Source organism: Lepus europaeus, chromosome 1 (assembly GCF_033115175.1).
Source record: "Lepus europaeus isolate LE1 chromosome 1, mLepTim1.pri, whole genome shotgun sequence".
In the NCBI taxonomy this organism is placed as follows: domain Eukaryota; kingdom Metazoa; phylum Chordata; class Mammalia; order Lagomorpha; family Leporidae; genus Lepus; species Lepus europaeus.
Genome location: NC_084827.1, coordinates 47827726 through 47851916, shown reverse-complemented (window position 1 = coordinate 47851916; position 24191 = coordinate 47827726). Strand labels below are relative to the sequence as shown.

Sequence of the window (24191 nt, the reverse complement as noted above, 5' to 3'; positions counted from 1 at the left end):
ATTAAAGAAACAAGTAACAATGAAAATGGAAGTATGAATAGGTATGAAAGTCACAAATCAATATTTTTCATTGGTCATTTTCTTCACTTTCAAGCTCTAAAGTTAGAATTCATATTTATGGGGCCGGCGCTGTGCTGTAGAGGGTAAAGCCACCACTTGCAGTACCAGCGTCCCATATGGGCACTGGTTCAAGTCCTGGCTGCTCCTCTTCAGATGCTATGGCCTGGGAAAGCAGTAGATGATGGCCCAAGTGCTTGGGCTCCTGCAACTGCATGGGAGACCTGGAAGAAGCTCCTGGCTTAGGATCAGCCCAGCTCCAGCTGTTGCAGCCATTTGGGGAGTGAGCCAGCACATGGAAGGTCTCTCTCTCTCTGTCTGCCTTTCAAATAAATAAATATTTAAATAAAAGAATTCATTTTTGTGACAGTAGTAATATTTTGACAGCAAATATGTTATTTATAAACAGCTTGATATAATATAACAGTTATATAGAAATCCCTTATTGTATTTGGTAAAATTCCTGGGTGTGATTTCCATTTTAACAGGATTAAAGCACTTTTTATTAACAAATGGTAATGCTAATATTTGGCCTGTATTTTAATAATTATTTTGAAAGCATGTGTTCAAAGTTGAATGAAAGGATCATGCTATACTGAGTGTTACTAATTCCTGTGATTTTTTTTTTAAACCCTATCTAGGCTTCAGCTATTATCTTTTATAATAGTGAATTATTTCCTGAATTTTTTAAAAGTTTTTTTATTTTTTTGAAAGGCAATGTGACAGTGACAAAGAGAATTAGAGACAGATCTTCCATCTTCTCTTCACTCCCCAAATGCCACTACAGCCTGGATTGGGTCAGGCTGCAGCCAGGAGGAACTGGGAACTCACAACTGAGTCTCCCACATGAGTGGCAGGGGCTGTGGTACTTGGGCCATCTTCTGCTGCTTTGCCAGGCTGATTAGCAGGGAGCTGGACTAGCAGTGGAGCAGCTGAGACTTGAACCAGCACCCTGATAAGGGAGACATGAACTAGCACCCTGGTATATAAGCGGCTGTACCACTGTATGCAATACCAGCCCTGTTAGTCATTCTTTCTTAAAATTGTGTGTGTGTGCATATGTGTATTTACTTGAGAGAGAGAGTTACAGGGAAAAAGAGAGAGAGAGAGAGGTCTTCCATCCGCTGGTTCACTCCAAATGGCCACAACATCTGGAGCTGAGCTGATCCGGAGCCAGGAGCTGTTTCTGAGTCTCCCATGTGGGTGCAGAGGCCCAAGCACATGGGCCACCTCCTTCTGCTTTCCTAGGCCATCAGCAGGGAGCTGGATCAGAAGTGGCTCAGTGGCTGGTGCTGTGACGTAGTGGGTAGAGCCACTGCCTGCAGCTGTCATCCCATATCGGCATCGGATCAAGACCCAGCTGCACCACTTCGAATCCAGCTCTCTGCTATAACCTGGGAAAGCAGTGGAAGATGGCCCGAGTCTTTGGCCCCTGTACCCATGTGAGAGATCTGGAAGAAGCTCCTGGCTTAAGATCTGTGCAGCTCTGGCCATTGCAACCATTTGGGGAGTGAACCAGTGGATGGAAGATCGATCTCTCTCTCCCTCTCTCCCTCTCTCTCTCTTTCTCTCTTTCTCTCTCTCTCTCTCTCTGCCTCTCCTTCTCTCTGTGTAACTCTGACTTTCAAATAAATAAGTATATCTTAAAAAAAAAAAAAAAGTTGGCTGGCACCACAACTCAATAGGCTAATCCTCTGCCTACGGCGCCAGCACACCAGGTTCTAGTCCCGGTCAGGGTGCTGGTTTCTGTCCCGGTTGCTCCTCTTCCAGTCCAGCTCTCTGCTGTGGCCCGGGAGTGCAGTGGAGGATGGCCCAAGAGCTTGGGCCCTGCACCCCTTGGGAGACCAGGAGAAGCACCTGGCTCCTGGCTTCAAATCAGCGCAGCGGCCATTGGAGGGTGAACCAACAGAAAAGGAAGACCTTTCTCTCTGTCTCTCTCTCACTGTCCACTCTGCCTGTAAAAAAAAAAAAAAAAGTGGAGCAGCTGGGACTTGAAGTGGCACCTACCTGGGATGCCAGCACCACAGGCAGATGCTTAACCCACTGCACCACAATGCCAGCTCCTTCATTAAGATCAGCGCAGCTCCGGCCGTTGTGGCCAAATGGGGAGTGAACCAGTGGATGGAAGAGCTCTCTCTCCCTGCCTCTCCTTCTCTCTCTGTATAACTCTTTCAAATAAGTAAAATAAATCTTAAAAAAAAACTAATTATAATATCTCATATTCATTTATTGTTATTATTTATTCATTTATTCATTTATTATTATTGTCATTCATCGGCCCAGGATTTTTGTGACATGTTTAATCGTTATAATAACTTTGCAGTGTAGTACTATTACTACAGATGAGGAAATGAAAGTGTAAAACAGTTAAGAAAGTTACCCAAGGTCACACAGCCAGTAAGTGGCAGAGCAAGATAATGAGTGATTGCTTGAGCCTGAAACATAACTTGATTTATCTGTGTATTCTGTTAATAAATCTGTTGTTTGGTGTTTGGCCTGTAAAAATTTTCATTTAAATAAATTTTTATAATTTTTTTAAGGTTAACATCCTATAACATCCTACCTATTATACTTTCTTAAAAACATGAATATATCCCCTTTTTTTTCCAACTCACAGGATGGACAGCCTGAAATTCTATACAAGTTTTGGAATTCAGTTACTCAAGCCCTTTCTTCTCAGTTCCACCTGGCAACCAACTGTAAGTTTACTATTTATTTTGCAAATTCACTTCAAAGTTTTCTAGTTACTGTAAAATTTGATGTAAGTTTTGGTGTTTTAGTTTACAAAACATTAGTTTAGAACTCTTTTTTTTTTTTTAAGTTTTATTTATTTTACTTGAAAGGTAGAGTTAAGGAGACAGTGGGAGAATGATAAAGATGTTCATCTGCTGATTCCCTCCCCAAGGGGCCAAAATGGCTGAAGCCAGGAGTTTCTTCCAGGTCTCCAATGTGGGTGGGAGAAACCCAAACACTTGGGCCATCTTCTGCTGCTTTCCCAGATGCATTATTAGGGAGCAGCCCAGACTAGAACCAGCACACATTTTTCGTCTGCTGGCATGGTGGGTGCCAGCTTACCAGCTACATCACAACACCAGCCCCTCCTGCTGTTAATTCTTCTAGATGTTTAATCTAGAGTCTCTTAACTATATACTCTGTTTTATAATCAATATACTTTTTACATATTTTTGTAATAATTATTTAAAATAAAATTCTCCAGAAGAATCAGTTAATTCTCCCTAATTTACACTTTGAGAAAACTGTGTTTTTTTCTGTATACAAGTGTAAAGCAGTTGATGTTAAAGAATTTAATTCATGCTTTTAATAGAGTGGACATTTCTTCCTTGTTTATAATCTTAAAAAGTTTTCAGTCTGCATTAAATATGATGCCAATTAAAGTTTTTTTTTTAACACTGAGGAGGAAATACCCTTATATTTCTAGTTTGTTGAGTTTGTATTTTAAATCATTATTTCTTTCAAAGCATTTATGTACCCAATTAGATTTTCAAGTACTTTTAATTATTTCATTGTGTTAATAATTAATATGGTGAATTACGCTGATGGAATTTTAGGTGTTGTGCTAGCCTTATATTTCTAGGATAAACCCCACATGATCATGGAGCAGTATCTTCCTTATATGTGGTTGCATTCAGTTTGCTCAACACTTTTAGCAGGTTTTATTTATATTCACAAGACACTGATCTTCAGTTTTCTCAGATTTTTTTAATACTGGTGGCAGGGACACGTTGATCTGAGATTAAGATGGGAAGTATTCTGTCCTCTTCTGTCTTCTCTAGAAGTTTGTGTAGAAATGTTATTTCCTCCTGAATTGTTTGTTAGAATTTACCAGAGAAGTCGTCTGGGCCAGGAATTTTCTTTGTAGGGATGTTTTGACCTGCCATTTTAATTTCTTTTGTATGTACAAGGTTTTCCCATTTATGTCTTTTTCTCGAGTGAGTGGCATTTTAAAATTTATTGGCATACAGTTGTTTGTAATGCTGCAGTATTATCCTGTGAATTTATGTAGAGGAAGATACTGTTTTTCCTCTGTTTCCTATTGTTCGGGGGCTGGCATTGTGGTGCAGCCAGTTCAGCCTCATCCCAGATTGGGTGCTGGTTACTTCCTTTCCATTCCAGCTCCCTGCTGATGTGCTTTGGAAGGCAGCAGAAGATGGCTCACATCCTCGGGCCCCTGTCACACACGAGTAAGCCCCAGATAGAGTTCCTGTCTCCTGCCTCCTGGGTTTGGCCTGGCCCACCCTCCGCCATTCTGGGGGGTGAACCAGTGGACAGATCAATTTTTTGCTCTCTTGTTATCTCTGACAAACAAAATACTTTTTACAATAATATATTTCTGTTTTCAATTTTGTTTTTTCTCTTTGTTACTATTTCCTTCTCTTTTTTTTTTTTTTGTTTTTTTTTTTGTTTTTTTGTTTTTTGTTTGTTTTTTTGTTTGTTTGTTTGTTTTGACGGGCAGAGTTAGACAGTGAGAGAGACAGAGAGAAAGGTCTTCCTTTTTTACCGTTGGTTCCCCTCAAAATGGCCGCTACGGCCAGTCTGCTGCAGCCGGCATGCCACGCCAATCCGAAGCCAGGAGCCAGGTTACTTCCTCCTGGTCTCCCATGTGGTGCAGGGCCCAAGCACTTGGGCCATCCTCCACTGCACTCCCGGGCCACAGCAGAGAGCTGGACTGGAAGAGGAGCAACCGGGACTAGAACCCGGTGCCCATATGGGATGCCGGCGCCACAGGTGTGGGATTAGCCAAGTGAGCCATGGTGCCAGCCCCTAATTTTCAATGTTGAAATAATTCCTTGCCTTATCCATGCTATCCTGCCACCTCGTGTCCCCTATCTATTTGTCTAACCCCAAGTCAACCTGTGTTTTTCCCAAATGTCACCCTCAACAACACCAAAGTGTTTCTTGTTCTCTGAAGCGTGATGCTTTTTGAAGTTGTAGAAAACCAGCTTCCCATCATTAAACATAATAAGTTAAGGATTAGCTGTTTTCAGATCCAAAGTCACTTCTATTTTGACTGGAAAGTAAAGGTCACTTAATGGACTTTTACTCCCATCCATGAAAAAGTAACTGGTACACAGAATGTTCCCCCATCATAAACTGGGACACTGAATGAAATTTATGAAAGAGCTATTTTCAGGCATTGGGCATAATAGAGTGTGATCCCTGTTGAAGGAAAACAAATTGAACATTAATGTTCTCTCAGGAGCGGGTATTGTGGTATAGGTGCTGTGGGTTAAACTACTACCTGGGGTGCCCACATCCCACACTGGAGTGCTGGTTTGGGTCCTGGCAACTCTTGCTTCTGATTCAGCTTCCTGTGAGTGCCTCCAGCAGTTAAAGCATCAGTAGAAGGAGCAGACCAAGAATTTGAAACAGTTTTATAAACATTATATACTCAAATATTTAAAGAATAGCAAACATAATGAGATGAATGGATAATATAAAGCAGAACCAAATGGAACTTCTGTATGTGAAAAATACAGTATCTGAAATTATTTAACTAAATGGGTTAACAGCAGATTTAGCCCTTAGGAAAAAGTCAATGAATTTAAGTTGCTTGTGTAGATATTACTCAAAGTAAATGACTGATATTAGAAATCAAACGTGAAGAATGATCAGAGTCTCAGGACCCTTGGGACATATTGACCAGTCTAATATACATATAATTGGAGGGTCAAGATAAAGGGAGAGAGATAAAAATAGTTGTGGAAAATATTCAAAACATGGTTGTTATGAACTGTTTGTTTTCCCCCAAAATTCATACAAGTGATGTCCTAACTCACTGTGTAACTGTATCAGGCGTCTTTAAGTGGTAAGGGATCATATAACAAGGAATAAGTTTATGGAAACACTAATAGACAGAACTAAAAAGGAGTGAAGGCTCCAACATGGGAAGCAGTCCATGTAGCAGACTCATAGAAGGACAGTTGCTTTAAGTAGCACCCCGACCTCAGAATCAGCCGTTAAGTCCCTCTGGTATGGCTGGAAAGCCAAAGGGGAGCATTCAGGCATGGAAAACCAAGACACTCTGGCAAAAGGTGTACTACATAAAGGACCCCTGTGAGTAAGACCCCAGTGGAAAGAAGGGACCACCAAAGAAGAATGTACCTTTCTCTGAAGGGAGAAGAGAACTTCCACTTTGCTTATGGCCTTGTTGAGCTAGTGGATCCAAAAGGCTTCCACAGCTGAGGTAGCTCATTTCAAGAGCCTTGGGCGATTACTGATGTCATACTTAAGAGTGGTAATTGTTAAACTTGCCATGCAAGACCTCTGTCCCCAGAGAGTTGTACCATGGAACTTAACAGTAAAACTTATTCTTAAGAATCACTTCCTTTTAGTATATTAAAAGGAGGATGTTATTATGTCTCATAAGTAATAGTTATATCCAAAAGTAACAAAAGGTATCATCCTTGGATTCTTCATCAAAGGCAATTAAGTTGCTGAAAGGAAAGAAGGGGAGGAAGGAAGGGAAAAGAGGAAAGGGGGAGGGGAGCGAAGTCACCTTCAAGAAGCAACAACATAGATCAGCCCTTGTATAGACTGTTGAGGAACACTTCTCTTAGCTTTCTTTACTCCATTCATTCTTTTTCTTTCTCAGATAAAACAGGAGAGGGAGCAGGAAGGGGGAGGGGATGATGGGTGGGAAGGCAGGTATGATGAGAAGAATTACTAAGTACATAATGTTGTATTTATGAGATACATACAAATTAAAAATAAATTTTTAAAAAAATGGATAGGATTGAGATGAGGAGGGGGGAACGGTACTTGACACAGTGGATTTAGCCAGCATCCCACATCAGAGTGCTCATTCTAGTCCCTGCTAATGCACCTGGGAAAGCAATGAAGATGGTCCAAGTGCCTGGGCCCCTGTTACCCATGTGGGAGATCTGGATGGAATTCCAAGCTCTTGACCTTTGCTGGCCCAGCCATCTGGGGTATGAACCACTGAGTGGAACATCTCTCTCTTTCTCTTTGTCTTTCCTTCTCTCTGTAACTCTGCCTTTCAAGTAATAAATAAATAAATAATTTTTTAAAGTCTTTGGAAAGAAAAAGCAGAGGGGATGGGATGAGATGATGATGATGATGATGATGATGATGATGATGATGATGATAATGATGATGGAGATACAGCCCTCAGCAGCATACTGTCCACATCAGTTTGGGAGGAAGAAACTTAATCTTGTTCTGAGCCTGACTGAAGAGGAGTGATTGTTAGCATTCAAACAATAGCCAACATCTTAGACATGTCAGTTGGTTCAGTGTACGAAGTTCTAACTCAAAAGTTAATATTGAACAAACTTCCTGGCACAATGTATATCAAAACTGTTGCACCTAGATCAATTGCAAATAAGAGCAAAACTTTCAGTGGAAATGTTAAACAAGTGGGATCAAGTTCCTAAAGCATTTCCTTGAAGAATTCTAACAGGAGTGAAACATGGCTTTACTATATGATCCTGAAGACAAAACACAATCAAAACAATGGCTACCAGACGGCAAAAGTGGTTCAGTTAAATCATAAGTGAGCAAGTCAAGAGCCAAGGACATGGCAACAGTTTTTTGGGATGCTCAGGGCATTTTGGTAATTGACTTTTTGGAGGGCTGAAAAATGATAACATCTGCTTATTAGAGTGTTGAAGTGAACCAAAGCTTTAGCAGAAAAATGCCTGGGAAAGCTTTCCCAGAGAGTCCTTCTCCACCATGGCAGTGTTCCTGCTCTTTCCTCTCATTGAACAAGGGCAATTTTGCAAGAATTTTGATGGGAAATCATGCTTCTACCTTCCACTCCTGATTTGGCTCCTTCTGACTTCTTTTTGCTTCCTAATCTTAAAAAGGTCTTCAGTTAATTATGTAAAAAAGTTTTCATTGACATGACAAATCTCCTAGGACCCTCTTTATTTAGGAATGGATTAAATGCCTGGTACCATTGCAAATGAAAGCATCTTCATATTGTTGGAGCTTATATTGAAAAATAGTTTGAAATTTTTTTTATGTCTGTCTTTTAATGTCCATTTTATGTGAACTTGTTGAAGTCTCCTTGGATTTGGAGATAGGGTCTTTATGGAAGTAATTCAAATCAAATGAAGTCATAATGGTGGTGCTCTGATCTTTACTGTTTTTAGAAGAGACAGATAATTTGCTGGCACTCTGTGCACATGTACCAAGGAAAGGCCATGAGAGGAATTAATAAAGAGATGGACATCAGGAGATCTAGAAGAGAAACTGAATCATGCCAGAGTTCTGTTCTTGAACAGAACTGTCAGAAATAAATTTCCATTGGTTAAGTCAAAAACAAGCACAAATAGCTCATTTATGGCTGTGTGTTGTATCTATTGTCAAGTATGAGTATTAATTTTTTAAAGATTTATTTATTGTTTATTTGAAACGTAGAGTTAGAGAGGGAAAGATCTTCCATTTGCTGGTTCAGTCAAAAGATGGCCACAACAGCCAGAGCTGGACTGATCCAAAGCCAGGAGACAGGAGATTTTTCTGGGTCTCCTACGTGGGTGCAGGGGTCCAAGGACTTGGGCCATCTTCTGCTGCTTTTCCCAGGCACATTAACAAGGAGCTGGATCAGAAGTGGAGCAGCTGGAACTTGAAACGGTGCCCATATAGAATGCCAGCACCACAGGCATTGGCTTTACCCGCCACGCCACAGTACTGGCCCCATGAGTATTAATTTAAATTGTCCTTTACCACTTAAAAAACTTCGTTAAAAACATGGTGTTTTTAGTCATTTTTCTTTCTCCAATGAGTATATTTAATTTGTATTTTGAGTTTTTTTCCTTGAATATATCAGGAATCTATCCAAAAAAATCCTTTAACCTACTTGAAAAATGTCAAAACTTTAACAATCACACCTTATATATTATTATTATTTTTTTTTTTTTTTTGCTTAGTCCATTTTAGTAGAAGTTGTAAAAAGTAAACTCTATTCCAGCAAATACAACAACTTGGGATACAGGCCTGGGAAAGAAACGTCCTTGTCTGTGTATTCTAGCATGTCAGTTCTGAATTGGTGACGTTTCATTGAGCTTTCTTTTCATCATGAATCACGTTTTCCTTCTTCTCTGGGTGTGTAATCATTTTTATTGAATAGCAGATATTATGAATTTTACCCTTTTGGTGCTGGTTGCTTTTGTCTTCCTACTGTTATTCTCTGATACTGTCGGTTTACTTAGAAACAGTTTGATCCTTTTGACTCCTGTTTTAAGGTTTATGAGCACAAAGAGAACAGTGATTAAAATAGGGCTAATTATTTTCCACCACAGAGGTAAGATTTTTCTTGGAATCCTACCGAATACTGTATGAATTATGAGATTTTCCATCTTGCCTTTAGGAAACCAACACTGTTCCAGATCTTACGTGAACAACAGACTATGTTTCCGCAAATGCTATAGTGGGTTTTTTCCCCACAAACTGAAAGTTTCCCCACTTACCAGTACTTTGCTGAATACTCAAGGTGAACCTTTTGCGGGTCTCTCCTCTCTGGTTTACCATCCAATGATCTTTGGTTCTCTGTCTACCTGGTCTGGGGGACAGTTGGGGTTAACGTTCCCTGTTCTTGTGTGGTTTCCTGGAAACTCTTTAGAGAAAGTAAACTGGGGCAGTTGTAGACTTCACCTCATTCAGATCCTGTCTCAAGGTTCACTGGCCTTTGTTCAGGTGTCTTGAAACCATTATATAGTGTGTGCATTTGTTTAGTAGAAGGGTAAATCTGGTCCCTGTTAAACCATTTTGGCCAGAAGTCCTTCATCTTGTTTAAAAAGCAACAATTAAAAGTGCATTTCAGGGCTGGCGTCGTGGCTCACTTGGCTAATCCTCTGCCTGTGGTGCCAGCACCCCAGGTTCTAGTCCCGGTTGAGGTGCCGGGTTCTAGTTCCGGTTGTTCCTCTTCCAGTCCAGCTCTCTGCTGTGGCCCAGGAGGGCAGTGGAGGATGGCCCAAGTGCTTGGGTCCCTGCACCTGCGTGGGAGACTGGGAGGAAATACCTGGCTTCTGCCTTCGGATCAGCGCAGCACTGGCTATGGCGGCCATTTAGGGAGTGAACCAATGGAAGGAAGACCTTTCTTTCTGTCTCTCTCTCACTGTCTATAACTCTCTGTTTCTCTCTCACTGTCTAACTCTGTCTGGCAAAAAATTTTAAAAAGTGCATTTCAGAATATTTTATGGGATATGTATATGTGTTTAATGGTACTGACATTTATTTTTGTGTAGTCATTGGTTTTTCTTGCTTTGCTTAATCACTACAGACTTTTGGTACTCTTCACTTACCTTCCTTTTTCTCATTCTGCTCTCTCTCAATCACCAAACTTATCTCCTGGGTGACCAGGGCAGTCACTGTCATTAGGGAATTCTTTCCTGTACCTTCTTCCAAATTAGAACCTTATTCCTCTTCTGTGCCTCAGAGGATAAAGTGACTTTCCTCTTTGTCCTCAGGGCTACCCACTTAATGATGCCCCTCCTCCTCGCAGCATCGTTTATACTTCTTCGTCTTTTCTCCTTCTCTTTTGATTTCTTTCCCTTCTATATAAACTTATTCAGGTTGCTCCTATCTAATTAAAACTAAAATAAAAGTATAATGTTTCCCTTTAATTACTGTTTACCCTCTTTTTATTTAGCCAAGTTTTTCAAAAGAGTAGTTTGCATTTTTAATCTTCATTTTCATACTATTGATATCTAAATTAGTTTATATCTGGCTATCTTCCATCATTCTGTTGAAGTTGTTTTCATTAAGGTAAGCTGTAACCAACTCCTTTTTTATTTTCTTTTTTTTTAAAGATGTATTTATTTATTTGAAAGCCAAAGTTACAGAGAAAGAGACCAGGAGACAAAGAGATCTTCTATCTGCCAGGTCACTTCCTAGATGGCTGTAATGACTGGAGGTAGGCTAGGCCAAAACTGGGAGCCAGGAGTTTCTTCTGGGTCTCCCACATTGGTGCAGGGGCCCAGGCACTTAGGTTATCTTCTGCTGCTTTCCCGGGTGCATGAGCAGGGAGCTGTATAAGAGGTGGAGTAGCTGGGACTTGAACCTGCACCCATATGGGATGCTGGCGTCAGACAGTGGCTTAACCCACCATGCCACAACAGCAGCTCTGTGACTTACTTTTTAATGGCCAAATCCAGTGTGTGTTTTTTAATTCTTGTAAGATCTTTGTGGTTTTTGTAGTCAAGCTATTTAGAAGAAATGTAATATTTTAGGCAGAAAAAGCTCATTAGTATTTCACATTTCAGAGTAGTCTGTTTCTTCCAATAGCATTATTACTTTAATATCTTCCTTCGGGAAAGCTCCAAAGTAAGTTGTTTATAAAACATCTTCCATTTTTATAACATAGTCCCTGAAGTATATTGTAGTACTTGTAAAAATTATAGACAGGCAATATTAAGGAAGTGTAACCATCTGTGGAGTTGAAGATTACATACAGTATGACAGATTGTCTAAGCATGTGATATTATGGCACAATACATTCAAAGGGAAATTTTGTGCTAGTTAAGAACATGTTCTTTCTGATTATACATGTTCATGCTTAGTAAAAACATTCTACCAGAAGAAATAATCTAGTATTATTTATTAAACAATTAGTCTGACTTATTCAAATGGAAAAACACTGGACTGGTCACCATCAAAATTCAAAATAGCTCCTCTAGGAAATCTGCCACTTCATCTGGTAATGATTGTTTCCAAAATGACTTGTAAGCCTATTGTTTTCTATCAGAGTTTCTAGGTAATAATATGTGTTAAGCAACACGTAGGTCATACTTCTTTGTTTGAATAGAAACATGAAAATAGTGTAACCATTTTGAACTCTTTGAAATGAAGCCATCATTCGTCTTTTTATTTAATGGTTTTCCCAGAATGTCCTGTCATAAATAAATGTTTTGTTTTTCCTTAGCTCTTATCACTCTCTAATACTGACTGAATATCTTTTATCCAAAATGGTTGGAACCAGAACTGTTTTGGATTTTTTTCAGGTATTGGAACATTTGCGTATACATAATAAGGCATCTTGGGGATAGGCCCTTCATCCAGAAAGGAAATTCATTTATGTTTCATATATACCTAATATATATAACTTGAATGTAATTTTATACATTTTTAATGCATCTGCATTTTGACTGCAGTCCCTCACCTGAGATGAGGTATGGAATTTTTCACTTATGGCATCAGAGTGATCAAAAAGCTTTGAATTTTTTATCATTTTAGATCTTCAAATTAAGGATACTCATCATGGCTACTCTATAATTTATGTATTTATCATGTGTCACCATCTTCTCTTCACTAGACATAAGCAGTATAAGATAGGGAATGCTATTTTTGGTCATGGTAGTATCTATCCTCAGTATCTGGGAGAATACCAGACACACAGTGGGGCTTCAATTAATGCTTGCCTATTGACTAGAAGGTAGGAAGGGTAGGGAAGCAAAGATCCCAGTGTCCTTTTATGAAAAGTTAAGTGCTTAATAAGAACTTTTTTTTAATGTGCTTGAAAAATCTAGTAAGTAGATCTCTTGTTAAGGATTTAAAGCCCCTTGTGCAATATTGGAGTCTCAAAACTCTTTAAGCAAGTTAAGGAAATTCTTTATACTGTTAAGATGACTAATGTGTTATCTATAACAAGCTGCAAAACCAAGCATGGGAAAGTATATATATTTTAAGGTATAGAAAGATTTAAGACATGAAATATTTTGGCTTTTATTGCCTGTGCTTCTCAGGTCTTATCCAAGAAGTCTTTGCCTATGCCAATGTCTCACAGTGTTTCCCCTGTGTTTTCCTCTAGTAGCTTGATGTTTTCAGATATCAGGTTTAGATACTTAATCCATTGTGAGTTGGTTATGTATAGGATATAAGGTAGGAGTCTTGTTTCATATCTCTGGATGTTGGGATCCAATTCTCCCAACACCATTTGTTAAAGAAACTGTCATTTCTCCACTGAGTGATTTTAGCTCATTTTTAAAGTTGATTGTAGATGCACGGATTAATTTTTAGAGTTTCTGTTGTGTTGCATTGTTCCCTATGTCTGGTTTTGTGCCAATACCAACGTGTTTTGGTTATAACCACCCTATATATCTTCAGATTTGGTATTATGATTCCTCAGACTTTGTGTTTTTAAGATTTATTTATTTGAAAGGTAGAATTATAGAGAGAGGGGAACTTTCATCCTCTTGTTCACTTCCCAAATGACTCCCAACATCCGGGGCTGGGCCAGGCTTAGTCAGGAGCCTGTAATTCCATCCGTGTTTCCTTTTTGGGTGCAGGGGCCCAAGTACTTGGGCCATCTTTTGCTGCTTTCCCTGGGCATATTAGCAGGGAGCTCGATAAGAAATGGAACATCTGGATCTCCAACCAGCCCCCAAATGAGATGCTGGCATTGTAGGTGATTGCTTAACCTCCTGCGTCACAATCCCAATCCCTATCTTCAGCTTTGTTATTATTGTTTAAGATCACTTTGGCTATTCAGGATCTCTTGTGTTTATGAATTTTAGGATCATTGTTTTCTTGGTCTGATAAGATGTCCTTTTTTTTTTTTTTTTTAGATGTATTTATTTATTTGAAAGGCAGAGTTACAGAGAGGCAGAGGTAGAAAGACAAGTCTTCCATCTGATGGTTCACTCCCCCAGTGGCCACAATGGCCAGAGCTGAGCCAGAGCCAGGAGCTTCCTTCAGGTCTCCCATGCAGGTGCAGGGGTCCAAATTTGGGCCATGTCCTACTGCTTTCCCAGACTATAGCAGAGAACTGTATCAGAAGCAGAGCTGCCAGGACTTGAACTGGTGCCCATATGGGATGTGGCGCCACGGGTTGTGGCTTTACCCACTGTACCGCAGCACTGGCCCTGTGTTGTTTTTTTAATTGGAATTGCATCAGATCTGTAAATTGTTTTGGATAGTATGGACATTCTGATGATATTAATTCTTCCAATCTATGAACCTAGAAGATTTTTCCATTCTGAAAGTATCTTGTTCTATTTATTTCCTTAATGTTTTATAGTTTTTGTTATAGAGATCTTTCACATCCTTGATTGAGTTTATCCCAGGGTATTTAATTTTTTTGTAGCTATTATGAATGGGACTGATCTTACAAAATGGGGTTGCCTTAAGCTACAAAGCTTCTGCACAGTAAACACTCAACAAAAAAAAGAGGCGGCCAATAGAATGGGAGGTAATATTTGCCACCTATGCATGTGATAAAGAATTAATATCCAGAATATATAAGGAGCTCAAGAAATCTAACTTGGGTAAAGGACATGAACAGGAATGTTTCAAAGAATGAAATAAAAATGGCCAGCAGACAAATGAGAAAATGCTTGGGCTCACTAGCCATCAGGGAAGTGAAAATAAATGTCACAATGAGGTATCTCTTCATTCAGTTAGAATGGCTGTCATTTAAAAACCAAAAAATAACATGCTGGCAAGGGTTTATAGAAACAGGCACTCAAGCACGCTGTTGGTGGGAATGTTAACTGGTACCACCATTATTCAAGACAGTATGGAGTTTGCTCAGAAATCTGAAAACAGATCTACCATATGACACAGTCATCTCAGTCCTGGGAAATCAGCATATGAAAGTGTTACCTGCATGTATATGCTTGTAGTAGCTCAATTCACAATAGCTAAGATATGGAATCAACCCAGATACCCATCACCTGATGGCTGGATAAAGAAATTGTGGAATATATACATTATGGAATACTACTGAGCCATAAAATAGAATGAAATCCTGTCTTGCAACAAAATTGATACAGCTGGAGACCATAACACTTAATAAAAATAAGCTAGACCCAAAAGGCAAATAGCAAGTTTTCTCTGATTTGTGGTAGCTAATATAGAGAGTTAAAAAAATTTTTAAGTATATTAGTGAAATTGACATTGGTTTTATTACTGCTTATATCTGTTGCCTATATTTCTGTTGAACAGTATCTTCCTACTTTTCACTTGTTAAACTGTTTATTTAGTGAAACATTAAGCTTGTGACTATTAATAAAAAAAATGTTACTGTAAAAACTGAAAGGAAGAGGGAGGGAGGGAGGAAACTATGATTATTATTATTATTTTTTTTTGACAGGCAGAGTTAGAGAGAAAGGTCTTCCTTCCATTGGTTAACCCCCCAAATGGCCTCTAGCGTGCTGCGCTGATCTGAAGGCAGGAGCCAGGTGCTTCCTTCTGGTCTCCCATGCGGGTGCAGGGCCCAAGCACTTGGGCCATCCTCCACTGCCTTCCCAGGCCACAGCAGAGAGCTGGACTGGAAGAGGAGCAACCAGGACAGAATCCAGCGCCCCAACCAGGACTAGAACCCGGCGTGCCGGCGCCGCAGGTGGAGGATTAGCCACGTGAGCCGCAGTGCCAGCCTATCATTATGTTCTTAGAATTGTATCTGTGAACTACAGGAAATCTGCTCTCTTTGTATTAATAAAAAATAGATTATAGATTTAAAAAATACTTGAAATATATTATAAAATTAATTATATTTACCTTTTAAAAATTATAATGACAGATTGAGAGTCAGATCTTCCTGACAGTTATGAATATGAACTTTTTTTATGTTTGTTTTTTGTTTCTAAATTAGGAGTTAGTGCTAGAGATGTGGCACAGTGGGTTAAGCTGCCGCCTGTGATGCCAGCATCTCATGTGAGCATTGATTCAAGTCCCAGCTGCCCCACTCCAATCCAGCTCCCTGCTAATGCTCCTGGGAAAGCAGCATAGGATGGCCCAGGTGCTTGGGCTCCTGGAGCATGTGGGGGAACCCAGAGTAGGCTCCTGGCTTCTGTTGTCAGCCTGGCCCAGTTTCTACCATTGCAGGCATTTGCTGAGTAAACCAGCTGATGAAAGAACTCTGTTTCTCTCCTCTCTGTCTGCCTTTCAAGTAAATAAATAAATCTTTAAAATATTTAAAAATAAAAATAAATTAGGAGTCCAGCCTTTGGCTTAGCGATTACACAGCATGCATCCCATATCAGTGTGCCTGGGTTTGTGTTGTGGCTCTGGTCCCTATGCTAGCTTCCCATTTATGTACACCCCGAGAGGCAGCAACGATGCCTCATGTAATTTAGTCCATACCTCCCACGTGGGAGACTTAGATTGAGTTCCCTGAGCCCAGCTTTGGCCCAGCCTTGTCCCAGTTACTGTGGGCATCTGGGGGAGTGAACCAACTATTGGGAGTTTCTTCTCTCTCACCTTCCTCTTCTCTCAACAAAAAAATCATCCAATTGGTACTCTTTTTTTAAAAAAAGACATATATTTTAAAGACAGAGTAGCAGAAAGAGAGGGAGAGACAGAAACAGAGATCTTCTACCTTATGGTTCACTCACCAAATGGTTGCAACAGCTGGGACTGGGGACTGGGCCAGGCTGAAGCCAGTAGCCGGAAACTCCATCCAGATCTGCCTTATAGGTGACAAGAACTAATTACTTGGGTGATCATTTGCTGCTTCCCAGGATGAATTAGGAGAGAGCTGGATTGGAAGTAATCATCCCTCAATTAACCAAGACTCTTGCTTTCACTCTGATATGGGTGGGTTATGGGCATCCCTAGCAGCAGGTTAACCTGCTGTGTGCCACAACACCCTACCCTAGTTGATACTTTCATGTCTGTTGTCTGGCTTTTCCTATTCAATATGTTTCTAAGATTCCTCCATTAGTGTTATACATCCTTGGAGCTCTTTCTTAACATTATCAAATATTCATTTCATAAATATACCATAACATATATATCTTCCATATTATCAATGGGCATTTAAAGGGTTTCCTATTTGGGGCTACTTTAAATAATGCTACTATGGCAGTCTGTGCTGGGAATTCTTTGGTTGGGAACAAACACAAGAGTGGAAAATTAATAAGAAAATAACGATGGACCAGCGCCGTGGCTCAACAGGCTAATCCTCTGCCTTGCGGCGCAGGCACACCGGGTTCTAGTCCCGGTCGGGGCGCCAGATTCTATCCCGGTTGTCCCTCTTCCAGGCCAGCTCTCTGCTGTGGCCCAGGAGTGCAGTGGAGGATGGCCCAAGTGCTTGGGCCCTGCACCCCATGAGAGACCAGAATAAGCACCTGGCTCCTGCCATTGGATCAGCACGGTGCGCTGGCCGCAGCGCGCCAGCCGCGCAGCCATTGGAGGGTGAACCAACGGCAAAGGAGGACCTTTCTCTCTGTCTCTCTCTCACTGTCCACTCTGCCTGTCAAAAATAAAAAAAAAAAAAAGAAAATAATGACTTTCCCAGAGTTTCATATCCTAATCTTTGGAAACTATGACTGTGTTACCTTTCATAGTAAAAGGGATTTTGTGTATGTAATTTAATGACCTTGAGATGGAGAGGTTTCTTGGATCCTGGATAGGGTCAGTATAATTCCACTGTCCTCACAAGTGGGAGGCAGGAGAGTCAGAGGAGGAGATGTATTGGTGGAAACAGATTGGAGTGATAGGCTGCAAGCCAAGGAATGTATGTCAAGGAAAAGGCAAGAAACAGCTCTTCTGACACCTCTTTTTTTTTTTTAAGATTTATTTATTTATTTGAAAGGCAGAGTTATGGGCGGGGGGGTCTTCCATCTTCTGGTTTAATGGTTTACTCCCCAAGTGACTGCAACAGCCAGGGCTGGGCCAGACTGAAGCCAGGAGCTTCTTCCAGGTCTCCCATGTAGGTTCAGGGGCCCAAGCACTTGGGCCATCTTCCACTGCTTTCCTAGGCACATGAGCAGAGAACTAGATCAGAAGTGGAGTAGCAGAACTTGAACCAACTCCTGTATGGGATGCCCACAGTGCAGGTGGTGACTTAACCTGCTGCACCAGAGCACCGGCCGCTCTTCTGATGCTTTGTGAGACTGATTTTGGATTCTGGCCTCCAAAACTGTAAGATACTACATATATGGTTTTTTGTTGTTGTTGTTGTGGTTTTTTTTTTGTTTGTTTGTTTGTTTGTTTTTTTTGACAGGCAGAGTGGACAGTGAGAGAGAGAGACAGAGAGAAAGGTCCTCCTTTTGCCATTGGTTCACCCTCCAATGGCCGCCGCGGTAGCGCGCTGCGGCCGGCGCACCGCGCTGTTCCGATGGCAGGAGCCAGGTGCTTCTCCTGGTCTCCCATGGGGTGCAGGACCCAAGCACTTGGGCCATCCTCCACTGCACTCCCGGGCCACAGCAGAGAGCTGGCCTGGAAGAGGGGCAACCAGGACAGAATCGGTGCCCCGACCGGGACTAGAACCCAGTGTGCCAGCGCCGCAAGGCGGAGGATTAGCCTGTTGAGCCACGGCACCGGCTATATATGTTGTTTTAAACTTCCGAGTTAATGGCAATTTGTTACAATAGGAAGCTAGTATAGTAGCTCATAGAATATACATATTGTCTGCATTGGTAAGTACTGTCAAAGACTTTTTCAGTGTGGTTTGTCAGTTTAAACTCTCATTGGCAATATATGAGAGTACGAGTCTTTCTCCTTGTCAATACTTGGTATTTTCTGTGTATTTTGTGTTAGCCATTCTGGTGAACATTTAGTTGCATCATATAGCTGCATTAATTTTCCTTCTGAATGGTAGTATTATTCATTATTCTGTATATGTAAAAATGTAAATACACATGCACCATTTGGATATTCTGTTTTACAGAGTATATGTTTTTTTCCCCAATATAACTGTCAGTCTTTCATTACTAATTTTAAAGTTTTATTTGTATATTCTGAAATATTTTGCTGGTCTCTCTTCTCCCTCTGACACTAGAGTTTGTGTGTGTATGTGTATGTGTGTACTGAGAGAGAGAGAGGCTGATCATTTCAATTTGTTTTGTGATTGGATTGGCTTGGGGCAGTCACAGTTTTAATAAGCCTTGGTGTACCTCTTACTATTTTTTATTTGGATATGCTTCCCTCGGGCTTTTAATTGAGAAGTTGGAGGGAATTTGTCTCCCCAGTGTTGACATACTGAAGCTGACCTAGCTGTGCTGTGCAAAGGTGCCCAGGCCTCCTACCTCATGAATCATCAGAACCAATGAACGTCCTCTGCCTGACCTGACTGGCTGGCTCATGTCCTTTCCCAAAACTGGCTTTTATTGTCTCTGTACCAAAAATACAAAGAACTTTTTAATTTGCTTTTTGAAGTATTGGAACTAATTCCCCAGCTTTCCTTGCATCCATAGAACTCAGCAAATGTTCCATGGGAAACCTGATTTGAGATTCCTGCAGTTTCTGTTTTTTTGTTCCAGTCCTGTGAATCCCTCACATTTTGCTAGTTTCTTCTCTTTCCACATGGGTCTTTTGCTTGAATCAAGCTTGAATACCTAAAAATGTAAATGACTTCTTGAATTGTTCCAAGGGGAGAGCCATTCTGCCTCCATTCCTCTTCCTCCATTTCTCTCAGAATGTAATCCAAACGTGACTTTCTGGATCCTTCCCCATTTCCATTGTATTCATTCTTCTCCTTTCTCTTTTTATATCTCTGTTCTTGTGCTTGAACTCTTTAGTCACCCACACACTTCTCAGAAAACATGTGTCTCTGTCTCCACCTTCATCTGGATAACTCACACTGCTCTTTCCAATCCCAGTTTAGAAATTAAATGTTCCCTGATGCCTCCCTTCTATTATACACCCAAATATGGGGAACACATCCTCTCTGTTTTCACAGAACCTAATGTCCCCAATTTTAGCACTTGTCCTATGGCGTGATAATGGTTCCCCTACTAGCAAGTCTGCTTACCCACGAGGCTTTGGAAAAAGCTTCTGTCTACCTCTGTTCCTGTCAGCACAGTGCTCAATACGTAATAGACATTCTGTTGAGATAGCTTTCTACAGTGTTAATATTTAAAGACTCTATGAATTAGGAAAAATCTGCAAAGAAAATAAACTGTGAAAATCAATACTCTTCATTTTAAAAAAAATAACAAGCATACAAGCTAAACAAGACTGTAGTAGGGAATACTTTTAGAAAACAAACAGCAGTATATATACATGATCCACAGGGACAAAATTTTAAAAAAATGGTTGCACAAATATAAATGATTATTATCAAAGGATGTTCAGTTCTTAGATGCTTAATTTTTTCCTCATACCTTATTTATGAGTATTTGATTCTTTGCGGCAAACATTTTATTTCATCAGTTACGCAATGCAAAGCACTTTTCATTATGCTAAAAGAAGAAAGCTAACTTGAGACTAAAAGGTAAACTACGTGTGAAGCTTTGCTGATGGAAATGAAATCAAGTAGTTAGTGAGGTAAAGTGCTCAGAACTGAAGAGTATGGTTTGATAAGAAAAAAATTTCAGAGAAAAAAATGCCCAGCTTACCCAGTGTATTAGGGTAAATTCTAAATGGCCAAAAGGTTGTATATTAAATATGAAACCATTCAAGTACCAGAAGGAAAGACAGACAAACTAGGGGTAAAGAAAAACTTCGCTACTTCAGTATCTAAAAACAATGATGAAAAGGTTGATGATCTGATTAAATTTTTTCATGTCATACACCTTAAAAAAATATCACCTTAAAACAGACAATGACCGGCGCTGCGGCTCACTAGGCTAATCCTCCGCCTGCGGTGCCAGCACACCAGGTTCTAGTCCCGGTTGGAGCGCCGGGTTCTGTCCTGGTTGCTCCTCTTCCAGTCCAGCTCTCTGCTGTGGCCCTGGAAGGCAGTGGAGGATGGCCCAAGTGCTTGGGCCCTGTACCCTCATGGGAGACCAGGAGGAAGCACCTGGCTCCTGGCTTTGGATCGGCACAGCGTGCCGGCCACAACGTGCCAGCCATAGCGGCCATTTGGGGGGTGAACCAATGGAAAAGGAAGACTTTTCTGTCTCTCTCTCACTGTCTAACTCTGCCTGTCAAAAAAAAAAGACAATGGGCCGGCGCCGCGGCTCAGTAGGCTAATCCTCCGCCTTGTGGCGCCAGCACACCGGGTTCTAGTCCCCGTCGGGGCACCGATCCTGTCCCGGTTGCCCCTCTTCCAGGCCAGCTCTCTGCTGTGGCCAGGGAGTGCAGTGGAGGATGGCCCAAGTGCTTGGGCCCTGCACCCCATGGGAGACCAGGAGAAGCACCTGGCTCCTGCCATCGGAACAGCGCGGTGCGCTGGCCGCAGCGCGCCTACCGCGGTGGCCATTGGAAGGTGAACCAACGGCAAAAGGAAGACCTTTCTCTCTGTCTCCCTCTACTGTCCACTCTGCCTGTCCAAAAAAAAAAAAAAAAAAGACAATGATGAACTAGGAAAAAAATGCGTAATGTACATCCAAGAAAAAGTCTTAGTACCCCTAGTATATAAAAAGCTCCTAAAATAATAAGAAAAATATCAACCCTACTGGGAAAAGCATGTAGGTAACTCTTAAGTATCTATTTAAAATATAGAAAAGATGGTTAGCATCACCCATAAAAGAGAGAAATAAGAGTAAAAATACAGAGAACTCTTTTTCATCTATCTGGTTAGCAAAAAGAAAGTTTGGTAGGGGCCGGCACTGTGACATAGCAGGTAAAGCCACCTCCTGAAGTGCTGGCATCCCATATGAGCGCCAGTTCCTGTCTCAGCTGCTGTGCTTCCAATCCAGCCCCCTGCTAACGCGCCTGGGAGAGCAGCAGGTTATCCAAGTCCTTGGGCCCCTGTACCCATGTAGGAGACATGGAATAAGATCCTGGTTTGGATTGGCTCAGCTACGACCATTGTGGCCATTTAGGGAATGAGCCAGTGGGTGGACGATCTCTTTCTGTATCTCTCTGCCGCTTCCTCTCTGTAACTCTAGTTTTCAAATAAATAAATAAATCTTAAAAAAAAAAAAAAAGTTTGATAACATATTCTGTTGGCCAGTCTCTAGAGAAAGAGTCGTTCTCCCACGCTGTTAATTAGCATACAAGCCTTACAGATGGAAGCATTTGCTTCTTTGACCCAGCAATTTTACTTCTAAGAATCCATTCCATACATGCATGGCAAACATGAAAAAACATGTTCATTCTGTTATTTAGAATAGCAAATTGTGTAAAAGTCACAGATGTACATGAAAATTAGTCAAACTATGGTGCATCTAGAGAATGGAATGCCATGCAACTAGAAAAATGAAGGGAGAAAAAAGGATAAGAAGTATTTGTGTATACCACTGAGGAGCCACCATTAAGATGCATTACGTTTTTAAAAAGTGGATAAATGCGGCGCTGCAGCTCAATAGGCTAATCCTCCACCTGTGGTGCTGGCACACTGGGTTCTAGTCCCGGTCGGGGCGCCGTTTCTGTCCCGGTTGCTCCTCATGTTTGAAGCCATATAAGTACAAAACAAGATTAGAATGAAAGAAGAAATTCCTAAACAAATGTAAATGTGTCATCACCACACAGAGAGGTACTGTTTCATTTGACTTTTTAACTTATTCATTTGACTACTTCTTAACACAATAATTTTTGTTCTTATTGCATTAGACATGAAGGACAATATGAACTAATGGAGCATATCTCTCTCTGCTTTGCTTTTTTTTTTTTAATGTGCCATACATTGTGATTTAATGCTATAACTAGTACTCAAACAGTATGTTTCACTTTGTGTTTCTATGTGGGCGCAAACTGTTGAAATCTTTACTTAATACATACTAAATTGATCTTCTGTATATAAAGAGAATTGAAAATGAATCTTGATGTGAATGGAAGGGGAGAGGGAGCAGGAGAAGGAAGGGTTGCGGGTGGGAGGCAAGTTATGGCAGGGGGAAGCCATTGTAATCCATAAGCTGTACATTGGAAATTTATATTCATTAAATAAAAGTTAAAAATTTTTTTAAAAAATTTAACCACCAAAAAAAAAAGCAACAAAAAAGATTTATTCATTTAGGGGCCATCGCCGTGGCTCACTTGGTTAATCCTCTGCCTTCGGTGCTGGCATCCCATATGGGCGCCAGGTTCTGGTCCCAGTTGCTCCTCTTCCAGTCCGGCTCTCTGCTGTGGCCCCAGAGGGCAGTGGAGGATGGCCCAAATGCTTGGGCCCCTGCACCTGCATGAGAGACTGGGAAGAGGCACCTGGCTCCTGCCCTCGGATTGGCATAGTTCCTGCCATAGCGGCCACTGGGAAGTGAACCAATGGAGGGAGGACCTATCTCTCTGTCTCTCTCTCACTGTCTATAATTCTACCTGTCAAATTTTTTAAAAAAAAAGATTTATTCATTTATTTGAAAGGCAGAGTTACAGAGAGGCAAAGGCAGAGAGAGAAAAATCTTCCATTCACTGGTTCATTCCCCAAATGGTCATAATGGCTGGAGCTGGGCCAATTCAAAGCCAGGAGCTTTTTCTGGGTCTCTGACACTTAAAAAGTGGATAAATATGTATCTAGTTTGATATTGTTTATCTAAGAAAGGACGTGACATACATTTTTGTTTACATTTTTAAACGTAAACTTATATTTATTTGAAAGTCAAAATTAGACCACATCGGTGCAGGGACTCAAGGACTTGGGCCATTTCCCAGTGCTTTCTCAGTCCATAAAGCAGAGAGCTGGATTGGAAGTGGAGCAGCTGGGGCTTGAACTCGTGCCTATATGGGATGCTGACACTACAGGCGGCAGCTTTACCTGCTATGCCACAGCACCAGCCCCTTCTCCCAGCTTTTCAAATAAATAATTTCTTAAAGTCCAGAAACTTGACTTAAATAAAGAACTGTCTTATAAAAGCTGTGAGTTCTTTTCAGTAATTACAATACTGATGTTTGTCTCAGATTACTGAATATGTGATATAGGAGTAAGTAAATGAATAATTATGCTGATATAATGGTGAATTAGTGTTTTGAACTTAGGAGATAGAAAGTATCAGGTAGGTAAGATCAATGAGAACTGATGTATCTTTTTTTATGTAATTTGATTTATATCACTTTATAGCTCTGATTATAAGAAATAATAGCCATTTCAGTAATACTGAGACACTCATGTTGTTGTCTTTAAACATGATTTCCCATTCAAATAAACCAGGATTCTTTGAAGAAATAAATGCCTGATTCCAGATTTGAGGCAGAAAATGTGCAGAATAATTCTGCAACCCTTTCGGAAGCAAAGAAGATATCAAAGTACTACCATGATTGTATTATGCTCAGGAAGCAATAAGTACCTACCAAAGATGGAATAATTTTAGCATTAGTAGGATTAATAGTTGTGAGGGATTGAAACTCAACAAATATGTCTGAACTTGTGAATTCCTCATAATTCAAATGAA

At 40.7% G+C, this 24191-nt stretch overlaps 1 protein-coding gene across 2 annotated transcripts in view; it reads left to right on the top strand.

Annotated features, from left to right (window-relative positions):
* The window catches only part of COG5 (component of oligomeric golgi complex 5), a 375810-nt gene that overhangs the window by 254159 nt on the left and 97460 nt on the right, over positions 1-24191 (top strand). For both annotated transcript variants that reach the window (XM_062174782.1, XM_062216926.1), the window contains exon 11: positions 2675-2756. In XM_062174782.1, coding sequence (XP_062030766.1) covers positions 2675-2756 — 82 coding nt within the window. The remainder of the gene's footprint in view (positions 1-2674; positions 2757-24191) is intronic.